At 37.7% G+C, this 23,407-nt stretch overlaps 3 protein-coding genes across 3 annotated transcripts; 1 reads left to right on the forward strand and 2 right to left on the reverse strand.

Moving 5' to 3' along the window:
* Positions 1 to 4,517: 4,517 nt before the first annotated feature.
* LOC135673079 (auxin-responsive protein SAUR78-like) lies at positions 4,518 to 6,620 on the reverse strand. Its single transcript, XM_065181808.1, has one exon. It carries the CDS (start codon positions 5,207 to 5,209, stop codon positions 4,802 to 4,804), a length of 408 nt encoding a protein of 135 aa, XP_065037880.1. The 5' UTR covers positions 5,210 to 6,620; the 3' UTR covers positions 4,518 to 4,801.
* A 154-nt stretch (positions 6,621 to 6,774) lies between these two features.
* On the reverse strand, positions 6,775 to 13,039 carry LOC135673078 (uncharacterized). Its single transcript, XM_065181807.1, has 9 exons — positions 12,652 to 13,039; positions 12,376 to 12,579; positions 12,207 to 12,264; positions 11,983 to 12,045; positions 11,093 to 11,168; positions 9,847 to 9,962; positions 9,628 to 9,717; positions 9,410 to 9,541; positions 6,775 to 7,249 (listed from the first exon to the last, which is right to left on the reverse strand). The coding sequence occupies exons 1-9, from the start codon at positions 12,981 to 12,983 to the stop codon at positions 7,112 to 7,114; spliced, it is 1,209 nt and encodes a 402-aa protein (XP_065037879.1). The 5' UTR covers positions 12,984 to 13,039; the 3' UTR covers positions 6,775 to 7,111.
* Positions 13,040 to 18,035: 4,996 nt separating this feature from the next.
* LOC135673080 (uncharacterized) lies at positions 18,036 to 22,945 on the forward strand. The gene is made up of 8 exons (XM_065181809.1): positions 18,036 to 18,494; positions 20,536 to 20,683; positions 20,765 to 20,915; positions 21,470 to 21,595; positions 21,670 to 21,750; positions 21,854 to 22,046; positions 22,141 to 22,408; positions 22,509 to 22,945. The coding sequence occupies exons 1-8, from the start codon at positions 18,270 to 18,272 to the stop codon at positions 22,748 to 22,750; spliced, it is 1,434 nt and encodes a 477-aa protein (XP_065037881.1). The 5' UTR covers positions 18,036 to 18,269; the 3' UTR covers positions 22,751 to 22,945.
* Positions 22,946 to 23,407: the final 462 nt, after the last annotated feature.

Consider the following 23,407-nt stretch of genomic DNA (forward strand, 5'->3'; position numbering starts at 1 on the left):
TCACAATACTCTTAATTCTGTTACACGTGACGAAAAATCTGATTGAATTCAATCAGAAAAAAAAAAAAAAAAAGTAATAGCAAATCATAATATTTATTCTCTGATAAAGCAGCAGTCTAATTTAAGGTACAACAAGAAATACAAGAACATCAAGGTGGGCTAAGAAAAAAGAAAAGAGAGAGAGAGAGAGAGAGAGAGTCCGGGTAGATTAAGAAAAACAAATTTGGTAAGTTAATTTGGATCGACCAACTAGTTGGATCTTCAGGAATTGACATCGAAGTTCAGTCAGGTTGATCTTTTCGAATGTGTCAATCATGAAGGTGTCAATCTAACACTCATAAATTAAAAAATTAATTAATTAGGGAAACATCATTGATTAAAAATCTAATATTAAGGATTATTTAAAATAAAATATATTTTTTTTAAAAAAAAGAGTATCTTGGATCGATGTAAAGAATGGTTTTCGAACGAGAGTCGTAAGTAGAGCAAGAGCAAATCGTTGCTGTTGCTGCTGCGATTGCTGTTGTTGTGAAGGCACAGATATTCCTTTCGTTCCCCTTAAGTTCGTCATTCGTTCTTCTTAAGTCTGTCGACTGTTGGCATATCAACGAAGACTATCACGATGAGGAAGATGAGAATTGGCCGTAGAGCCTCTTAGGAATTTGATTGTAGCAGCGTTGGTCGCTGGCCAAAGGTAAAGGCGAAGCTTTGCTTTTCTTAACGACGTTGGTCGCTGGCCAAAGGTAAGAGCAAAACTTCGTTTTTCTCATTGCTCTGATACCATGATGGAAAGAATAGAAAAAATTTCTCATATAATTAGGAAAATATTATCTTATATCACTTGCATCACATATTATTCTTGCTGGAACCCAAATTCTAATGGAAGAATCCGCCCATGGATCTCCAAACAAGTTGTATGATTAGCTGAACCTTCTTGCCAAATTCTAAATGCTATAAATCAAGCGACGGTAGGCACGAAGTTAGAACTGAATCATTCTAATTCAGATATCTAATTTTCATCTTTTATTTTTTTGGTTGCTGAAAGGTGGATTATTTGGATTGAGAATTGAACGAAAAGGGTTTGTTTTGAGTTCGACAGTCGAGATCAAACAATTTTACAGAGTTTGGATGGGAGAGAGTTAAGAATAAATATTTATTTATTTGTACATTGTTGTAAATTCTAGTATGATTTATCTACTATTCCGGTAAAGATCAGACACTCGATATATCATAAACTTCTAATTAAACTTGAAAGAGATAAAACTATGATATGAAGTGAATTATGATAAAAAATATTATGAGAAAATATCATTGACATCTTGATTAGCCCGATATAATTTAGACTCAAGTGTTTATGAAGTAAAAACATTGAACTCCTTATGTGTGTCATTTATACGAAGGCTAAGATTGAAATAGGTTTTATAATCTAATCCCTCTAATGCTCAAGTTAGTAACATAAAGTATATGGGTATAGATACGAATAGAAAAAAAAAATCTTATTTTTTTTTATGTTAAAAAGAGTTTTTATACATGATAGTAAAAGATAAGGAAACTTATGATTATTCTGATCATAAATGATAAGAAAAAAATTTATTATTTTAATAGTCATAAATAGTAAGAAAAAAATTTATGATTATTTTTTTAATCATAAATAATAAGAAGAAAGCTTACTATTACCTACTAATTTTCATATAAGCAAATGGATACATAAATAATCTCCCATCTTCTTTTTTTCCTCTGTTAGATGATAATTAGTGTATCTCCCATCAATACTTTTTATGCAAAGTCACGGTAAGGTTGGCTTGAGACTAAGCTTCATTTTAAGATCAGAAGATGGTGCTTACATAGTAATCGTCGGATGCAAATACATCAACAAAGGAATATAATGAAGTAATAATTACGGTACTTAAAAGGAAGTTTTTATTATAACTTTTGCTATAGCCGTGAGAAGATAATGTCATGTCTCGATGCCGTGAGAAGTTTTTATTATAACTTTTGGTCAGACAAATGAGAGTGATTCAGATAACTAAATAGGTGAAGAATGATAGGGATATAAAGAGGAATAACCTTTGTATATGAATAAATACTAGAAGATCATAATACGCAGCGGAATAAAATGGAAACACAATCAAACAGAACACCAAGATATACGTGGAAAACCCCTTCAATGTGAAAGGTAAAAATCACGGGACAAACTAGAGATAATCAATAATGAATATACAAATCTCAATCTCTTGCCCAAAACCCTAGCAACAACCACAAGAGAATAACTGGGATACAAGGATCACGTCACTGCCCACAATATCTAAAACCTCCCCACGTTGTCCTTGTCTTCTTCTCTTTCTTTCTCTTCCTTTTCTGTCTTGTTCTCCTTCTTCTCTTTGGAATCCCGTGGCTCTCAAGATCTGCATCGTTGCTGCCTTTTTATAGCATTTTTCTGCTTCTAAAACGCAGCCACCACACCCCCTAATCTTAATTAGGGTTAGGTTAAGAGGGGGTGTGGACTGTGGGCTGCCCTAGCTCACATGGGCTGAATATGGGCTATCAGCCCAACAAAAAAGTCGTCATTGTATGGTATATCGGTTTTAGATGTCGTTCTTGCTCATGCTCAAGTGTCATGGTCAATTGTTGTCGATGAATGCTAATCTTGACTTGCAGCCGAAGGACTTATACATTGTCGATGATTTCACATCAAGCATCTATGCCTTATCAGTCTGCACAAATAAACACACCAAAAGGGAAAGAAAACTAGAAAAAGAAGAAGCCATAAGGTTTCTGGATCTTTTTTCCTGTTCTTTAGCTCCTCTGAGAGCAACATAATGGTGACGCAGGTTATGCAGCTAGTTTTCCTCCTCCAGTTTTACATGCACATTGAACTCATGGGGTAAGTGCTGACATGAACCAGCTTAAAGAAACTATCAAGGAGGTAGTATATATATATACCTTTGGAGGTTGCCAATGTTCCTGTACTCAAAAGTTCTCTGTTGATGTGCCTCATGAAGCCCCTTGTTACCTTGCAGCATTTGTTTTCAGTATCATTTGAAGTATAAACAGGTCAGATATTGCATACATGCACTTTTATATGGATATTTGTTGTGCATAGAGACCATGAAGATATCAGTATGTTAGCTTCCTAATTTGATGAGTTTTAAATGCCATTTGAGGCTTTTTATGTTGTTCATTTCTTTTGGTTTTTGTATCATGTGATTTTGGCGAGGGAGAGGCACACAGGAAAACTCCTGTATGTGTGTGTGTGTGTGTGTTTCTCTCTCTCTCTCTCTCTCTCTCTCTCTCTCTCTCAGTTTCAAGTACAGACATCTCTCTCTCTCTCTCATGCAGTTATCCTGTAAGACAACTGAGATCAGGTTAGATTCATGGGGGAGATCTAAGAGTCTTTGTCCAGTTTTGATCGGTAGCAACACGAATCATGAAACATACCATGTGCTTCTCACAGACCCACTGCAGCATCAACCCATGTGCTCTCTCTCTCTCTCTCTGTGGCTTCTTTTTGGATGGTGAGGTGTGCTCTCACGGAGGATTGGTACTATAAACCCTACAATCTAGTTTGGTACAAAGATCCAACTTCTATCTTTAGTGATGTGGCCAGTCCTCTAATGCTGAGATCAGTAGAAGAACCGTGTGATACAACATCATATCTATCTTTCATCTGGCCTGTGGATATCAGGGAGTAAATCCTAAATCTCGGTACTGAATCGTAGATTCTCTCATTGATTTCAAGTAAACCTGCGGCTAACGATGGATATCCACTTCACAGAGGCTAATCACAGAAAACAAGAACAAATCGAACTCTGCATGCGACAGCTCCTCAATACTTGCGGCTCAAGAGAGAGAAGCCACATGCGTCTCCCATGGCTTAATGGTGTCTTTAGCTGCAGGTATGATAAGAAGCAAATTTCCAGCTCGCCTCTCAAGCTAATGGTGCTCAGTGATGACACACTGATGCTTCATCTGGAGTCTCCAGAAGACTGACAGCTAGAAGCCAAGCCAGAGAGTCCGGTTTATCCGGCCATGGCGGTGCATGGCACATGGGGGGAGGAGCCTTTATCCTTGCAGGAAGAAGACGATTCAACTCAACTCAACTCTCCTCCTCCTCCTCCTTCTCCTCATGAAGGACGACTTTAAAGCTGCAGATCTCCTGATATGACCTGATGTCATGATCTTTACTTTATTGATCTCTTCTTTATCAGTGCAATGCCAGCTCTCAAAGGCGATTTCACAGTACAGAATAGGAATAGGGTTGCATTCTCTGATTTCCTGTGGATAAATCTCACCAGAAACAACTCTACGAGTGGTTTTGGATCACCACAGACGTGTTCTCAAGACAAAATGACAAGACTTCATCACAGTGAAACACCATTAATGATGATGGTCCAACCATGCATTCATGCATGTAATGATCCACAGCTGGTTGATGTGGATGCTTTGGCAACATAAGCTCCTCTTGTCTTCCGAGGTGGCCATCAATATTCTCTTCTTCACATTGTCACTCGAGAATCTTTGCAAACCATATATATATATAAAAGAATTATTAGATGCTTACAAACTTAGAGGAGAATGATAAGGACAAAAACAAGTAGGAAATGATCGATCCTTTACATCACAATGTACAGTAGGATACTTCAAGCATTGCTTTTAACCCTCGAGAAAGGAAGATGTAATGCTATTATTACACACGGACAGAAGCTTTGACTGCAAAGCCATGCAAGACGCCGCTGCTGCACGAGTCCTCGCACACCTGTCGATGAACGAGTCGTCGTGACTCGGGTCTTTTCCGCCGCTATCAGTAAGAATAGAAGTCCACCAACTCGTCCAGTGACTCGGGCTGGGGGTCGGCGTTCTCCAGCATCCACAGCAAGTGGTCGAAGAGCACCACCTCGCAGCCTACCACCGTGCCCGCGTCGGACGCGCCGGTCCTCTCCACCAGAACCTGGAAGAGCGGGTGGTCGACGAGGCTGGAGCCGACGAGGTACCGCCGGCGTGACCTGCCGACGAACACCTCGTGGTGCCCCGGCGGGACGTCGTCGCCGTGGAAAGACGCCGGCTGCGACGTCGCGTCCTCCTCCTCCTGTGATCTCGAGGAGTCGCCTCCGCCGCCGCCGGTGGCGGAGCGCGTGATCCGGCTCGACGAATGCCAACGCTTGATCATGCATCTGAGCTTGCTTAGCTTCCCGCTCCTGCTCTTCGCCATCTAGAATTTCCCGGCTACTGTGTATATAACCCCACGCAGGGCGAGAGAGAGAGAGAGAGAGGAGATAGATATAGAAAGAGAGAGTTGATGGGATGGAAGTTTGAGCTGGGGTTTGAGTATTTATAGTGGCAGTGGGGAGTGGGGCACAGTGATCAGAGGAAGAGGGCTAGTGGATGGGAGGAAGACAACTTTGAGGACAGGGAGAGTGTGGCCATGGGAGGAGAGGCAGAGCTGTGGCTGCTGAGGTACAACATATCTTCCACTTGCAAATTGTATTTATTGGGTGGGATGCGACAAGCTCTCATTGGGATGCTAATTATACTGAGTCAATGGTCAACCTACATTTACTGCATCTGCCAAAGAAGATGATGATGATGAAACATCAAATGTAGAAACATCTTCAACAGCCAAAATAGCCTAACATGAGCAAATCCCATTCTTGTTGCCTCAGTAACCCTCAAATGGATCACAAGTTCATGTCCTACAAATCCTTCTCTTTCTTTGTGTGATTACTGAGCTCTTGAATCCAGAAAACCATTAGTATATTAGTTGTTAGCACAAATAAATATCATATATATAAATGCTTCCTTGCTTACTGGACCAGCTTCTATGATTACAAGAAGCTTGTAAAGATTTCTTCCTAGCAAAGTGTATAGGAAAGCAATAATACTATTAGATTCTGAGGACAAAATTAACATTGGGAATATAATTAAGAATGCACCACTCTTCTTAGTATTTGGTGAGATTAGGTAAGGAACTGTGATACCATATGCATACAGTACTGGAGGACCCCTACTACAGTTAAAGAGGTGTCTGTTCTTTTGGTGAGTATATGAAACATGAGTTGTGCCCTATATAGATGAATGAGTAGTAAATAAAGGAAAAAGGTACCATCATCACCATTACCATTATTGTCACCATAAAACATTGAGCTGATTCAAACAATTGTCAAGGAGCAGGAGGGGCCCTTGTGATTCCTTTAACCTTCCAACCTAACCTTTCTTTTGGAGCAGACATTAATTTAGTGGTGAAGGGGAGTTGCATACCTGAGTTTGTCTGAATCAAAGAGGTGCCACTCTTTCCAGCTAGTGGGATTTGATTCTATCTGAGACATGAACATCATCAAAGCCAATAATGGAAGAACATTGAGAACTCATAGTAATCATGAAGATAAGAGGATAGGCAATGTAAAAGTACCAGGTATCTTTTAGAACAGACAAACCCATCTTTGTTGTGCTTAGTATTTTAGCTGATCTAGTAACAAAGAGCTGAGTTGGTGGATCATGGATGAAGTTTTGACACACAAATATTACATTAGTTCCTATGCTGCATGTTCATGAATAAGAGTTCAGATTATGATGAACAGGAGGAGAACAAGAATCTCTTGAGCAAGAGAGAACAGAATGAAAATAATGTTTGATTTGAGATGATTTCCTGCCATCTAAAATGCATATGATAAATTACATAACAATAATGCATATGATAAATTCCATAACAATATAAAGAAAATTAAAAACAAGCCATTCTTGAGGGCAGAACCTTATCATCATGGTAGTTGCTTCTCATGAGTCAATTTTCTTTGATTGTAGGAAAAACTATTGTGTATATTGACCCTCACTGATGACAATATCATGTAATGAGCCAGCTTAATCAACAATCGTAATTTTTCTGAGCAATTATTTTGCTGGTATCTGATACAAGTACATAGCATTCTACAATCTACCAATGTTAAGTGCAGTACAGTATGTCACATGAGGTATGATGCTCTTCCTTCCTATCCTGGTGTCTTGTGGAGCATTGCTACTATCATTGCAATACCTGAAGGGTCTCTTTTGTTATCACAAGGTCCCCCAGACTTGAAGCCATCACTCAACTCAATAATGTGGGAGATTCATCTTGATGTTACTTGTGGTTGAGGTCTTTGAGCCAGTTAGTGACTGTCCTAGCAAGCACTCTGGTTTCATTGAGAGACAATGATTTTAGAGCTTGTGCAAGTGCATCCGCTGGAGTATATTGATAGCCCACCTGCCATTTCAGATCCTGCTCAAGCATGAACTGTGATGAGATTGTGATATACCAGCAGACTGTGGTGTTGTAACACACTTTTAAGGGGTCAAATGTAATAGGTCATTTCCAACTAACTAAATTAAAGCCACCGACAAGCTACACACTTCCATTTGCACATGAAAATGTAATGGAACAGAACATTTAATACAGTATGACATTTCAAGGGAAACAAGAATAAGTGGTGAATATGAGCCTTTGTTTTTAAAATTTTCAGTAACTAGACTAATGTCACAATTATACACTTTCAATTGGCTCTTTTTCCCCATATTCATTTAAAAAACAAATCCTGATATACAAATAAGTCCAAAAATGTTTAATGAACCAATTATCCATCAAACGTAACTACATGCTTCGACTATACGATTGGCTTCCTGGTCTAAGAACTGGTCTCTGAATCAAACAAAACTCCAAAGAGAAAGCAGACAAGTTTTCTAAGCCATAGAATATTGTTACATATTTGGAAACATATGGAGATGCAACATATATTCTCCTGACAATTATCAAATACAATTTTCTGTTCACACTGTTGAGGATTCTAAATCAGAAGAGTTCTTAGCTGTAAGCAGACGAGTGTTTTGAACTAAAACATTGTGTTGCAAAAGACAAAGAAGCAACATATAGTCTCCTCACAATAATTTAGTGCAAATTTGCTTCTCAAACTGAAAGGATTAGATGTTCTTTACATACATGCTGCATGCAACTCTTTTGTCATCATATATAGCACCACTATACAATCCCAACACAATAAGGTTGTAGAATCTTGTGAAAATTCTCCAAGAATGTTGATGCAAAACCCTAATAGCAAAGTCAAATATCCTCTCAACCTAACAGATCTGAGAGCTAAGATGCCAAGTTAAATGGCTTTGATTGCATTCAAAAAGTTAAGTCTCCAGAGTGTATCTTCAGCTAATTGGCTTTGATTGCATTCAAAAAGTTCAGTCTCCAGAGTGTATCTTGATCTATGCCAGAAAACACTTAGAGCTTTGATTGCATTCAAAAAGTTCAGTCTCCAGAGTGTATCTTGAACTATGCCAGAAAACACTTTCCAACTCCTCCATGAGCCTTTGATTGTGACAGTTCATTTTGCTTTTCAGTTCACACTGATGTCAGGGTGCAAAAAAAGGGGGTCCAAATTGGGTTTGTTTCAGACAATCCTACAATTCAAAAACTGCCAAACTCAGACCTAACCTGAGCCAATTTGCAGGCATTGTGTCTTATCCTAGAACTGAATTTTTATGGAACGACCAGGCTCACAAAATTTGACATGAATTTTGACTAAAAATAACAAATAAGTATGATCAGTGTGCATAATCAGCTTTTATTTTCCCAATTTACTTGGAAATTTGTTTGACACTGAATATAAAAAATTGGCTTATAGTAAAAGTTACATAAGGATAATGTCATCTTGACATCACATAAGACATTGTGCCTTCTTAGCATTTGATATGAAAAATATTTTCATAATGACCCTCATCACAGAAGCAAGCTACCTGTCACCTACTTTCTTTATTTAATGTGCTCTTGATTTTTCCAAAGTTTGTCTCTATTAAATTGAATTTATATTCGGTTATGGTTAGAATTGGAAATATGGACAGTGACAGTCCCATCGAACAAACAGAGAAAACTAATTTTCAGTTTTGAAATCCTTGTCTAGCTTCATATGCTCCTCGGACAACTATAACAATTAAGGTGCTAAAAAAACAAAAAACACAAATAATATCTCTGCTTATAAGGGCAAGGTTGTGTACACTGACCCTCCTTAGATTGACCCTCCCTAGATTCTATATTAGCAGAACTAGGCCATCCTTTTTCTTAAAGAAGATTAAGAAAATGAGATAGTGTAAGATTGGAAATATATCGAGGAGGCAGGAGAGTTGTAACTCTTTACATAAAAGGCTCAAGCAACTAGACTACCTTATAAGGTTAAACAATGTTTTTCTGTTACATATCCATAAAAAATAGAGTACTTCTAGTTGCATGACCTAGTCTCGAACCAAAGTCAAAAGGAAAATAAGAAATTCTGTGCCCGTAGTAACAAATAATAGTATGTGCAGAAACATCTGGATTGATAAAATCATACACCAACTTGCATGGGATATAGCATATAGAATATATGCATTAAGGAAACTGTACCTGTAGACATGGGGTGAGATGGTTCCCTGACAATGTAATCTTTTCTACCATGCCTCCTATGGATTCAACACGGGGTTTCAATATGTCCTCAAGGAGGTCAGTCTCATCAATGGCATCTACGCTGAATTTCACCTGAAAGAAACATTGAGTGAAAAAAAGTTAAATGATGAAATATACTAGCTGTTATGAAATCAAATGATGCATGCTTGAAGAATTACCAAGAGGGTATGAGGGACACTATAGGATTTCTTGAAAAATTCTCGGTTTTCTGGAGGTGTTGGCTTGAACTCTGATGTACCTTGTGTTACCTGAATACACAACAAACAACTACAGTATATGAGATGACCGGGTTTTGCCAACTCTGCATATTTGATTGGACTATGAAGAATCTTGTGAATTTGAAAGCTTTGCACATTGTAAAGATGACCATGTAGAACCTGATTTATGACTGATGGTAGCTGATCAATAAACTTGGTCAAAGATACCACAGCTTCTTGGTCATAATCTTGGATCAACAATCCAGCAGTATCCAATAGATACTTCCATGCATCTCCTGTAAAGAGAGTTATGCAATTTTCCCAATCACTAAAGATTGTCGGCATTTTGCAGCCTTCCACAAATGAAAACTAAACTACTTAATGGGCCTTTCCCATCGAATGACTCGACAACCATGGACATAAATTCTTGCATATCATGATTTCTCTAAAAAGCAAAGTTCAGAAGCGCAAACAAAATCAATGTAAAAAAACATTTATTCAATGTATATTTGATTTAAGAATGTTTTAAAATGTTAATTCTGTTATATTTAGTATCTATTTATCTGTTCAAGAGATTTAGTTTTGCAGCATAATGACAAGAAAACACATTTTCCACTTCTAGTTGCATAACAATTTCTTAGAATTGGGGCCTACTCGAAAGAACTAGTCTAAGCTTCAAAATAACAACAGGAGAGTTATAAAAACATTTCTTTAACAACATAAGCTCATTCATAAAACAAGAAGCATAGATCCTTCAAAGAAGGTACTGTCAGCTGAAGCCAGTAAATTTATTTCATCTAGAAACAATGGATCTGAATTTTCGGTTCTAAGTTTATGCACATGCTGATCTGAAGATGAAGGTTTCTTATTTCAACAGTTTAAATTGACTTAATATTCACAGCTCTGGATACTGCTAGATATAAAAGTAATGGGATCATAACTGTGATCTCATGTTCAAGAGATATGATGCAATTAATAAAATTCTAAGCATTTTTGTTCTTTAGAGGTGACATAGGAAAACTATGGCATAAATCCAGCATCTAGAACAAAAGCTTCAGGCATTCAAAGTCAACTAACTCCACGGCCAATAATCAACTCAGAAGAATATATGCCAAATGCACGGCAACATCTTAACATGCATGCATGGACCACGGCTTGCATTTTCTCAGTGCCCACATCATGGAGCAGCTAACCCAGCAATGAGATATTTCACTCATAAAAATCCAGAAGGGAAGTAACCTAACATTAACACATACGACATAAACTTATGGCCTGCATAGGTCCAATCACATAATGCTGTCACTGACAGTAATCTATTAACCCATCAAACCAGAAGATTGGCATACAAACTATGGATCTAACACAAAGATAACACTTTCACATACTTGAGATATATAATTAAAAAAGTTTGAAAGCAACTGTGTACCTGAGGCATTTCTAGCCATGGAGTACACAGGGGATTCTTCAATGATAGGTATTACTTGGCTAACCATTGGACCAAACTGCATCAGAGGAAAGTTACTAAGTTTGCAGAAGCTAATGAAACATATAAAAGCATAAAGAAGATAAGGATGATTGTATTGGCAAGGGGTAATCTCAGAGATGAAGATTCAGTTTCTCAACAATGCAGTGTAAAGTAATTGTGAATTCCACATATCAATATATGCTAATGTGCAACAAGAACATTAATCAATTTTTGTATCTAGAGAATAAGTTCATGAGAAGGAGCTTAGCTCAGTCCTGTTGCTGTCTCATTAGTTTTGCTTGTTGTTCACAAAAGGGTGAGTCTTGGCATCACAGTAAGATTGCAACTTTTCAACTTGGGCATCAAATATTAGCAACAAAAACAACTTGTTTGTTTGCAGGTATAAGTATACACAGTTTCACCCTCCCAAGACCTGCCATTGTCATCACCAATGAAGAGATAACAAAGACTCAAAGCATTTTCAACTTACAGAAAAAGTTATGGCATTGAATTTGTATAAAACAAAAACTTAAAACTCTAATAACCTAAATTCTCCAAGTTTCACCTGTACACAATATCACCAAAGACTTCAGTTACATATCCATCTAAATGCTATAACATAGTGTAGGAAGACACACAAGTTGTTTAATTGTTGCAAGTAAAGATACATCTCCCAGTCATCTTTCTGTTAAAGATACTACGCATCTAAGGGGTTTCAAACAACCTATTAAGCAGAAGCAGGGGGCCTCATTTTTTCCCCCATAGCAGATAACTGAATCACTGAAATAATGGCTAACATCTTTTGAGAAAGCACAATTTTACTTCAGAATTTTGGAAGCCAAGTAATGTACCTGCTCAAAGTAAGGAACAGCCTCTGCTGCTGGTCTGTTGTTGAACGAGATAACAACATTAGCCTTCCACAACAAAAAGGTATATCCTTAGACATCTTTCATCAGCTAAACATAGAAAGTAAAAGAAAACATGCAAGAATCTTAAAATGTTTAAACCATGTTTTATTATTATACCTGAAACACAAAGTTTTTTTGTCAAATTAATTAAACACAAAGAAACAAACCTTTGCAATCTTTTCATCAAAGTAGCTTCCTATAAGCATCTGAAGTAGCGCACCGTTGCTGCAACCATGATATTGAATAAAATGGCATTTTCCAGATTATAGTTCCAAACATGAAGTTTCGAAGTTTAATTCCAAGAAAATTGGTTACAATCGCTCAAGGCATCCTTACCTATGACCTACAGAATATAGCGGAAGGGAAGAAACATCCAAAGCCGCAATACCAGCATCAGGAATTCCAGAGGCGAAGAGTGAATCCATACAACAATGAAACCTCTCGTATACCTCCTTGGCCGCCTTCTCGTGATCAAAAGTGACGTTATAAGGCACGGAGACCACAAGGAACCCTTCCTTCGCTAGCCACTCCATCAGGAAGCTACACCACCATCCAACTCATCACAAAACACATCAAAATCGAATCTTTCTATAGTTTCCCAACTGATCAAACCTGTAGGTGACCTCGGGAACGGCCCCGACGAAGGCGCCGCCCAAGAACTTGACCACGGCCCTCGGCTTCCGGCCGGCGGGGGGCGGGATGACGAGGCAAGAACCCAATCTCCGGTAGCTCCTTGCTTCGGACTTGACGGCGCGCCCGGCGAGGTATCCGTTGGAAACCATCGTCGGAGAGGGCGTACCCGAAGAGACGAGAACCAAACCGCTGCCTTTCTTCGATTGGGCTCGAGAGTAGCCGGGTTTGGATGGCGAGGAGAAGGCGGCGGAGACGGAGACGGAGACGTCTTTGGACCGAAAGAGCGGACGAAGAGGGAGGACGAGAGCCATGGATTACTCGAGCTGGAGCAGCAGGGCGGAAGGAAGAGTTCGGCGTGTAGGAGTACTGACAAGCACATAAGTTTATAATTCCGCCACGATTTCGGATTCTTTTTTTTTTCTTTTTTTTTTGTGGTGGTTTGCAAACTTTATAGTAATTTTAAATAGTAAGATAATTATAAATCAAGCAATAAAAGAAATTAAGAAAAAGTGATTTGTCATTTTAATATACATAATATATAAAAATATTTATAATCACTCATAAACAGACATATTTTAATAACCATCTTAATTTAATTTAGATTTTGGCTAAAAGTCCTGAAAGAATGATAAGCTTGTGATGAGATTTGAAAGAGTTAGGTGGGTTTTAACAAAAAAATTATGTACAATAAGAAGTCTTAAGTGGACTAAATTAAATATTATAAGGGTAATTTATCGAAAAAGACCCCTAGTAATTTAACTTTTTTAATCAAAATATTATTATTAAAATCATAAAAGGATTGAATCAATTTGTTTGAGATAAATCGAACTGATTTAATTAAATTCTAACTACTCCATTTGATTTAATTAAACTCGATTTGTTAGAGAAATCTTAACAGTTATCAAGGAGAATCTTAGTGGTTATCATGCCCCCGTAATCTATCGATTTTGGATCGATGTGATGAAAATGGTCTATGAGCGAGGCTTCGTGAGTGAGTCTACTAGTTGATCAACCGTATGTATATGAGAAACACGTAGTTGATGTCTGACAACTTGTTCTCGTACGAAGTGAAAGTCGATGGTTATGTGTTTCATGTGTGAGTGAAATACTGGATTAGTGCATAGGTAAGGGGCTCTAACATTGTCACAATATATTGTAAGAGTAGAGGTGGAGTTGATGTCAAGTTCTTTGAGTAAATTTGTGACCCAATTGAGTTATATAGCAGTGGTTGCAATGGCACAGTATTCCACTTTAGTTGTAGATCGGGCGATTGTCTTTTGCTTCATAGAACTCCAACTGATTGAATTAGCTCTAAGGAAGATAATATATCATGACGTGGATGTTTTGCCATCAAAATTTCTTGCCCAATCAGAGGCATAGAGATGAATGAGGGAGTGTTTACAAAAAAAGAGATCATGATTGAGAGTCCCGTGAAGATATCACAAGATTTGTTATACTGCAGACCAATGCATGAATTGTGATAATTTATTGATCGCAAATGAGATATTTGGATAGGTGAGAGATAAGTACTCTAATGAGCCAAGTACTTAGCGGTATTGAGTTGGGTCTGTAGTAGGGCTTACATCATATAGTTTGAGTGACTCGCTAGTAGACAAAGAAGTTGTAACCGCTTTTATGTCTTACATGTTCGTCTTTGATAATATATCTTGAATATACTTTTTTATGATAGGAAGAGTCTTGAAAATGTGTATGTTGCTTCCACTCCCAAAAAGTAGCTCAAGGTTCCTAGATTTTTTAGGGAGAAACGATCTACCAAATGCCTAAGGAATGCCTTGATTTCTAGAGAATTGTTGCCCGTGATAATAATATCATCCACATATACTAGAAGATATATTGTATTGCTACTTTGGTGACAGAGAAATAGCGAGATATCAGACTTGGAGTTGATGAAGTCATTTGATGTAAAAAACGAGCCAAGTTTGGTGCACCAGGCTCTTGGAGTCCATAAATAACTTTTTGTAGTTTACAAACATGCATTGGATATTGAGGGTAGATAAAGCCAAGAGGTTGTTGCACGAAGACATCTTTATTTAAAGTCTCGTGAAAAAGATAATGTTAACATCGAGTTGTCATAAATGTCAGTCTTTTGAGATGGTCAAACTCAAAAATAAGTTAGATTATTGTGTGTTTAATAATGAGACTAAATGTCTTTATGAAGTCAACACCAGGACGTTGATGAAACCTTTTGGCCACTAGACGCGCTTTATATCTAGCAACGGATCCATTTGGGTTCTGCTAAATTCGAAAGACCCGCTTACACTTGATGATATTTTATGTGGGATGAGAGGGTACAAGGGTTCATGTAGAATTATGAAGGATGGTATTATATTCTTCACACATAACTTTACGTCAATATAGAGATTTTTGGGCTTGAGTAATTGTGGTAGGTTCATTGGTCTCTAACGAGAAATTTATGATAGCATATAAGTTAAGGACTTATCGTGGTTTAAAGATACCACTTTTGGAGCATATTGTCATTGGATATTCAAGGGCTATATATTGTATTGTAGGTATGGGCGGTAGAGATGTACTGACACGTGTTGAATATACTTCAATATCACTAGTCCCAAAAGAGGATAAAGGTAGTGGTTGTGTTTCTAAGAGCATTATTTCAGCGGTAGGGGAACCTTGTGAAGAAGGGAGAGAAGCAATAGAGGGGGTGAGGAGCTGTTGAATTGGGAGAAGAAGAGAGTGTGGATCCTAAGGAGAAGGACGGTGCACAGTAGGAGACTCCTGGTTTTGAAACAAAAAGGTAGAATCCACAAAAATAACATGAAGTGATATAAAAACTTTTTGAGTTTGAGGTTCGTAATATCGAAATACTTTGACGTTTTGAAGGTTTGGGGATTTGTAAAATAGTTTTTCAAATGGTGACTAGTAATGAAGGACTGGAGTAGCATACGATTGATGAGGTAGACAATAGTTTGAAAGGCTGTAGACCAAAAGGTTGTAGGCATGGAGACTTGATGGAGGAGTGTGAGACCAGTTTCAACTATATGTCGATGTTTACGTTCAGGAAAACCAACTAGTTAAGGAGTATGTGCGGGTGACTGAATATGTTGTATACCACAAGCTGAAAGGCAAGATGTGAGGGTTTGATATTCATCATCACCATCAGAGTAAACTGTTTTGATTGGAGAATAAAAGAAGTTCTCGACCAACCTTCTAAAGTTGAAAAATTTTGTTGAAACTTCATATTTATGGTGGAGAGGGTATAACCATGTATATTTGGTAAGATAGTCTACGAAAATGATATAAAATCTAAACATGTCAAAAGTAGTGATTGGGGCAAGGACCCAATTATCAGTATAAATAATTTCAAAAGGTTTAAAGCAGGATATAGAGGAGATTCCAAAAGAAAGTATGACTTTTATTGCTTAAACAAGCATCACAATGAGTTATAATACTACTGATTTTAAGAGTAGGAAGTGAAAAACGAGAAAATAATTTTTATTGGATAGATGGAAGAGGGGGAGGAAGCTACGGTCATCACCGATCGAGATGGGAAAGGAAGGATTTGTGAGATGCATGCACGACTCACCAACCGCTTCTCCGATTATACTTTGTAGCCTGGAGGAGGTTGTCAAGTCTCGGGTCCGGATGATGCCCGCAAAGTTCAATCTCGTGAGCAGCGAGTTGCCTTACTACAACAGTTGCAGCGGCGATGAAGAGTAGCAGAGGAAGGTTTGCCCATTATTGAGCTGGAGCACGTGCTTGGTGTGGGCGACGTTGGTGGACACGTCAATGAAGACGTTGACGAAGGAGATGGAGAAGGGGGCAACATATCCACCTAGGGTGGCGCAGGTGATGAATGAACTACCGTAGACGAGGAGAAAACTGGTAGCGGGGTGATGTCGGACAATGAGAAGGGGAGAGGGTTTCTCGGTGTCGACTTGATGGAATAGGAGGGGTGCCGTAGCAACAACGATGGCTGCGAGATCAGAGGTATTATCGTCGAAGAGAAAGTGATATGATGCGAACTATGATATTTTCTTATGTAGTTAGAAAAATCTTAGTTGTTATTAAAGGAAATCTTAATTGCTATCAACCTCATCCACCTCCCTCAAGCCCCATCATCCTCTAACTTTACCTCTACCTCCTCCACTTCCTTCTACTTTTTCCTACTCCTCCCCCTCTCCCTCATCCACCTCCCTCACCCCTCATCCTTCCGGTTCACTTCCATCTTGTCTCTACTTACTCCACTTTTACTATTGCCTCGTTATCCTTAGTTTCCTCTTTTTCCAATTCTATCGTCGCCTCCTCCCCCTCTCTCTTAGCTTAGTTTTTCACCTCTATCTTCTTTTACTCCTCTCCCTCATCCACCTCCCTCACCCCTATTCATCCTCCAACTTCACCTTTACCTCCACCTCCTTCCACTCCATCTTTATCGTCACCTTCTTATCTTTCATCTTCGCTTCCTTCGACACATTCCTCTTCTCTCACTCTTCCCTCACTATCTCCCACCTTCCCCTCCCTTCCTCTTCTTCCTTATGGTTTATATATAAAAGTTATTATATTTCGATGAGTCTCCTTCATAATATATTAATTTTTATATAAATTTATTTTAAACTATCTAGAAAACTTATTATGCTTGAGTTACATTTAAGATATACTCGAGTTATATCCATTAACATAACATATTAAAAATATATATGTTTCTACATAAAATTATCTTAAATCATCATAAATTTAAAAAACTTGAGTTGTCCTTAAAATTATATTAATTTTTATACAAAATTATCATAAATTATTCAAAAAAATCAGTATACTCAAGTCATACTCATTCATAAAATATATTAAAAATATTAATTTATAGATAAAATTATCTTAAAGTTATCATAAAATTCTATATTTTCTATATCGATTTAGTTATGTTCAAAATAAAAATAAGTTAAATTAGCGTACATAACTTGTTTTAATATTAATAATTTTTTTTAAAAAGATATTTTCAGGATATATAATAATCAAAATTTTGAGAACTCCACTATAATTTATTTATAAGTAACAAAAAAATTAGTATTCTTTAATTTTATAATAAATATAGAATAAATTTAATATATTTTAATTGGTTATATGAATGAGTGTAACTTAAATATAAGAGACCTACTCGACGATCCAAAGGGGTTCGACCCGATCGATAGGAATTAGATCGAACCAACTCATGGATCAATCAAACTTGAAATAACCCTATTCAAAGATATTATTAAGTTTGTTTAAAAATATTTTTGAGAAAATTAAATATAGAGATATCATCGTGTAAAAATATTTTATTTACTTGAGGTTTTTTTTAAGTAAATTATCCAAATTATAAACTATTTTGAGGAATTTGAGCAAAATTGCAGTCTCATAGCATTTGGACACTAACAATAAGGAAGAAATAAGAGAGAAGCAGCTGCGTCTCTCTTCCTCCCTCCCACCATGGAGCTCTGAACCCTAACCCTAAGCCTGGCCTCGCGCGCTTCCCCTGTCTTTCCTTGAGCTCACAGTCTCCGGCGCTTTCCTCCCGTGTTTCTCGCCGTCGGCGCCGGAGGCGGTGTCGGCGAAGGAAGGCGATAGAGAGAAAGAGAGAGGGGACGATGGAGAACCATAAGAAGTCGACGCTGAGGCTCCGGCTCCGGGTGACGGCGAGGAAGAAAGGGAGGGAGTTGATTCCTGGGGAGTGCTCGGACCGGAAGCGCCGGGAGCGGGAGTGCCCCAACTCCGTCAGGAAGCTCCAGCGCCGCGAGATCGGCGGGTTCCCTCGGTTGGCCCGCGGCACCGCGACTGGCGCACCTGAGAAGTTTCGGAATATCCAGCTCCAGGTTCGAATCCTTCCGCCTCGCTTTGCTTTGATGCCGGTTTCAGCTTTCTAGGGTTTTGAACTCCTGTTTGAGGTCCTGGTGGCGTGTTGGCTACTCGATTGTTGCAAAAGATCACTCTTTTCTGAGGTTGACATTTCGTAATTCAATTGAATCAAGTAAATGTTGCTTCCAGTTAGGTTTTCCATCACTTTATTAAGAGCTTTTTGGATCGTAGTAATTATGGAACAGTGAGAGATTGGTATGTGAATTTGGGGTCCGTGCCTACATGCGAAGCTCCAATTTTGATGTTTAGCTTGTTTACATGCGAAGCCCCTTGTGGATCCAATTATTCAGGTAGAATTGATTGAGAATTGCAATGTTCCGGGTAATTATGGCATACCAGTGTAGTCATTTGTTGTTTTAAATGCATGTGTAGCGGAATCGAATCTGTTCTAATGGATCATGATAAAATATCATCATCTTACCCATGGAACATATTATGATAAATATTATCTTAACCCATGGAAATATTGTGGCAAATGCAAAATCATCATGATTATGGTTCCAAACTTCCAAGTACCAACCAGGAGAGTTATTTTGTGCAAGAACTCCACCTTAGGGGGTCATATGGAAAAAGGTGATGGCGATAGAAAGTGCAACCCATGCAAGTTGTTGATGAGGGATATAAGCTAGCATATTTTCAAATATTTAGGAATAGTACAATTAAGTTGGTGCTTGACCAATGAACATGGATCTGTCACATTGATGTGTTTGCATGGTTCAAAAGCTTACTCTGTCGTCTAACAGGGCCTTTAGTTAATTCTGGAATGAGGGAGAAAACATGTTAATTTTGTTCCTTACACCTGGACTAACCATCATGTCATATTTTTGGAAACTTTAATGAAGTATTGCTATTCGTGGAGACCAACTTTAGGATAAATGATCAATAAGACACTAATTTATTAGTTCAACATGATAACTTACAGTTAAATTGTCAAAATTGTGCTATTTCTTTCCTCTCTTTTTCTTCCGTATGCCAATTATCTTCCTATTCATTTTCATCTATATGCTGCTTAATGCTTCCTCATGGACATTGGCTATTTACTAGCCATCATCCTGGTTTGCTTCATGGGTTGTATGCAACCAGAAGTTAAGATTCTGATAGTGTTTCCTTATGCCTCGGATGGATTATTGATGTGAATTTGTTAGTGATCCAAGTTTAAAAGCACTTACATACCGGTTGGTACAGGTCAATAATTACTGGTTTGACTGTGAACTGGTATGCAATCTATTAGTTTTGTCTCTGTTTCAGTTCATACTGGCCTTACTGCATAGTGTGGTCACAGCTTTAACCATTGGAACTGAGTGTACGGGCCATTAGGCCTGCCTTCCAGTACTCTATTGATTCCAATTTTTGACAGCTTTGGCTGTTTCTTTCTTATAATTAGTAAAGATGCTTGTCTTACTTATTATGGTCTACACCCAAATCTGCCATTTGGAACTTTCCAAATGTGGATGTGAATATGGTCTGAGTCCTATTTTTTTCAGGTATCAGAATATAAGATAGCTGTACCTATATTAATCTAATCTCTTGACTGATTTCTCTGTGTATTTATAGTTCTCTGTTTCTCATCTTTCTTTCTCTAGGCCCCTCTGTTTTCCAGCCTCACGTTCATGAAATGTTATTAATGAGTTAATGTTGGTAGTTATTTAATACTAGTACAGTTGTCAGTTGTCACACAAACCATATTTGCAAGTAATTGGCAATTTATTTTTCTAATAAATAATGGAGTTGGATAAAAATATATCACACATGCACACACATACATATCCAGTGCCTCAACAAAGCGATTTTATGTATGGTCCATGTAAATTTATAGCTTAGTATTTTCATCTTCTGTCTTGTTTGTCTCTTTATATCGTTGAACAGAACTGAATGTCGATATACCAATATCCATTCTCTGTCGACTCACTCTTAACCCTACAAAATCTTAAGTTTCCCATGTTGGATTTCTACTACTTTATTGATTTTTCTAAGTCATATCTTTCTTGGGTACAACAGGAAGAGTTTGACACCTATGATCACAACGTCCATTGGTTTCTGAAATTACAATTTCTGAAGAAGAGGTCGAAAATTATTGAGATTGTTGCTGCAAAAGATGTAATATTTGCTCTTGCTCAATCAGGTCTTTGTGCCGCTTTTAGTCGAAGTAAGTCTGCCCTATACACTTCATAGCTTAATTTTTTGTCTTTCTAATTGTCATTGACTTCTGTTTTCTCTTTGTTGACAGCAACAAACAAAAGAATATGCTTCTTGAACATAAGCCCTGATGAAGTGATTAGAAGCTTATTTTATAACAAGAATAATGATTCTCTTATCACAGTGTCTGTTTATGCATCAGATCATTTCAGTTCCTTGAAATGCAGGACAACTCCAATAGAGTAAGAAGCTTGATTTATGCAAATCAACTTGATTGTCAAGAACTTCTCTCAGTTTGCTTGTTTCTCCTTTGGAATCTCTTAATGCTAGTAAAAAGACAATATAACATACTGCTAAGGTTTGTTTAAAATGAATATGACATAGAAGTTGTAAAAATGAGAATACAAGATTGGGACTTCTTCAGTTGTTTGATACCCAAATTGAGCCAAAATTCCTGTTCATGATACAACTCATACTGGTCGAGTTCATAAATATCTTGGTCTGTTGATGACTTGTTAAAATATTTATCATAACGTAACCAGTGTCTTTTAGCTTTGGTCAGGGAAGTTGACCGCAACATGTGTTCCTTATATTGACTTCTGGGATCCATCTTGTGGTTCCATAGGACTGAAACATTTTATGGGGCTTCTCTTTTGTTATTTATGATTAGCTTTTACATACCTAATGACTCTAGGGAAACTCTCAGATAAATTAGGAAAATAAATTTGATTCTGACACTCCATTTTGTTGTTATTTGCACATAAAAGACTGATAACTCCATGTCAAACTGTTGCAGATATATCAGGAGAAATCAGTTAGATGCTGGGTATCCTCTTTTTGAATCTGAATCCCTGAAATGGCCTGGTTTTGTCGAATTTGATGATGTGAATGGCAAAGTACTGACCTATTCAGCCCAGGATGGGTGAGCCACTATCTTTGTCTTGTGTCATGTTCATTTAGTTCGTCATTTTGATGTCATTTGTTTCAATCTTGCAGCACTTACAAAGTTTTTGACCTGAAAAACTATTCGTTTCTGTACTCCATATGCGACAAGGATATACAGGAGATCAAAATAAGGTTATAGGTTTTCCTTATGTTCAAATAGTTAATGTCCATTACAATATTTTAGTGATTAATTCCTTCCATATTTGATCTCCCATGCTACCATTGCTGATGACAGCCCTGGCATCATGCTGCTGATATACCAAAGAACTCAGAGCCATGTACCATTAAAAATACTGTCAATTGAAGATGGAAAAGTTTTGAAATCTTTTAATCACTTGTTACATCGCAACAAGAAGGTCGACTTCATTGAACAATTCAATGAGAAGCTCCTGGTCAAGCAAGAAAATGAGAATCTGCAGATTCTTGATGTAGGCTGCTAAAAATCCTTTCCTCTTGTTCCTTTCTTTTCCTTTTTCAAAAATTTGTTCATTTATCTTTAACGTATCGTTGACTTGGAAGCAGGTGAGGAATTCAAATCTCATTGAAGTTAGCAGGACCGAGTTTATGACACCTTCTGCATTCATCTTCCTCTATGAGAACCACCTTTTCTTGACATTCAGAAATAGGACAGTGGCAGTCTGGAATTTTCGTGGAGAACTTGTCACCTCATTTGAGGACCACCTACTGTGGCACCCAGATTGTAATACCAACAACATTTACATAACCAGCGACCAGGACCTGATAATCTCTTACTGCAAGGCTGAAGATGGATGCGACGAGGAGGGAGAAGGTATGTTGCTTGCTTGTTCCAGTCAAACTACAAATTTTTTAGGCTTCACATGTCTGACACTACTATGTGATGATCTTTTTACCTGTTGCAATCCCGACAGTGCCTACTGTCGGTTCTATCAACATGAGCAACATCCTTACTGGTAAGTGCATCGCAAAGATATGTCCACTTGATCCTGCACTCCAGATCACGCCTCGCAAGCGAGGAGACAACAGCCGGTCTACCATCCGGAGCACCATCAGAGAAGCACTCGAGGATGTCACTGCCCTCTTCTACGATGAGGATAGGAATGAGATCTACACCGGCAACAAGCAAGGTTTGATCCACGTCTGGTCTAATTAGTTAGAATGCTCAAGTATATATATATTTTTCTCCTGTTGTTTGTAGCTGTAATAATCTTACATTTTAAACAGTTAAGCTTATCGATCTATCTATCTTAGCTTGTTTTAGATAAAAAACAATACTGGCTCTGTACTCCTGTATAATGTACTGCTGAATGCTCATTTCCAACTGAATCTGAAGGCAACTTTTATGTTTTTTTTTGCGTCGTATCTGAAAGACTATGCACAAAAGTGTTACAAAATATTACATTCATTTAATAAGATTAAGATTAACTTCTAAGAATTTGATGAGTATATTATTATTAATTTTAGTTTAAATATTTTGATCAGTGATTTGAGTGAAACGAAGTTGATGGATTAGTTAGTCCTGATAATTTAGATACACAGTTTTCTACTCGTTGAAAGAAATCGATTGATGCTCAATTCGAGATGATTACATGCTTTCACTAAAAAAACAAACCAAATTAAATATAGTCCCTTTACTTTAACAGATATGAAAGCAAATATACTCGGGAAAAATCGGATCAATTGTTTGTGTTTTAGAAGAATAGTTTTGGAACGGTGGTAAGGATATTCTTTTGCCATTTAGATGATAAATTGACCTTTCTCAACTTGATTATTAGTTTAATGTAGGGTGTGTTACTAACTACTCCACAAT

Source organism: Musa acuminata, chromosome BXJ1-5, assembly GCF_036884655.1.
Source record: "Musa acuminata AAA Group cultivar baxijiao chromosome BXJ1-5, Cavendish_Baxijiao_AAA, whole genome shotgun sequence".
Classification (NCBI taxonomy): Eukaryota; Viridiplantae; Streptophyta; class Magnoliopsida; order Zingiberales; family Musaceae; genus Musa; species Musa acuminata.

Excerpts from the sequence above, each read along its gene's own strand:
- LOC135673080 (XM_065181809.1), top strand. The coding sequence starts at position 18,270 with ATGGAGAACCATAAGAAGTCGACGCTGAGGCTCCGGCTCCGGGTGACG. Across the intron at positions 18,495-20,535 it reads TTCGGAATATCCAGCTCCAG|GAAGAGTTTGACACCTATGA; the intron begins GTTCGAATCCTT and ends TGGGTACAACAG. Across the intron at positions 22,409-22,508 it reads ATGCGACGAGGAGGGAGAAG|TGCCTACTGTCGGTTCTATC; the intron begins GTATGTTGCTTG and ends CAATCCCGACAG.
- LOC135673078 (XM_065181807.1), bottom strand. The coding sequence starts at position 12,983 with ATGGCTCTCGTCCTCCCTCTTCGTCCGCTCTTTCGGTCCAAAGACGTC. Across the intron at positions 12,580-12,651 it reads GTTCCCGAGGTCACCTACAG|CTTCCTGATGGAGTGGCTAG; the intron begins GTTTGATCAGTT and ends ATGGTGGTGTAG. Across the intron at positions 11,169-11,982 it reads CTGTTCCTTACTTTGAGCAG|TTTGGTCCAATGGTTAGCCA; the intron begins GTACATTACTTG and ends CCTCTGATGCAG.
- LOC135673079 (XM_065181808.1), bottom strand. The coding sequence starts at position 5,209 with ATGGCGAAGAGCAGGAGCGGGAAGCTAAGCAAGCTCAGATGCATGATC.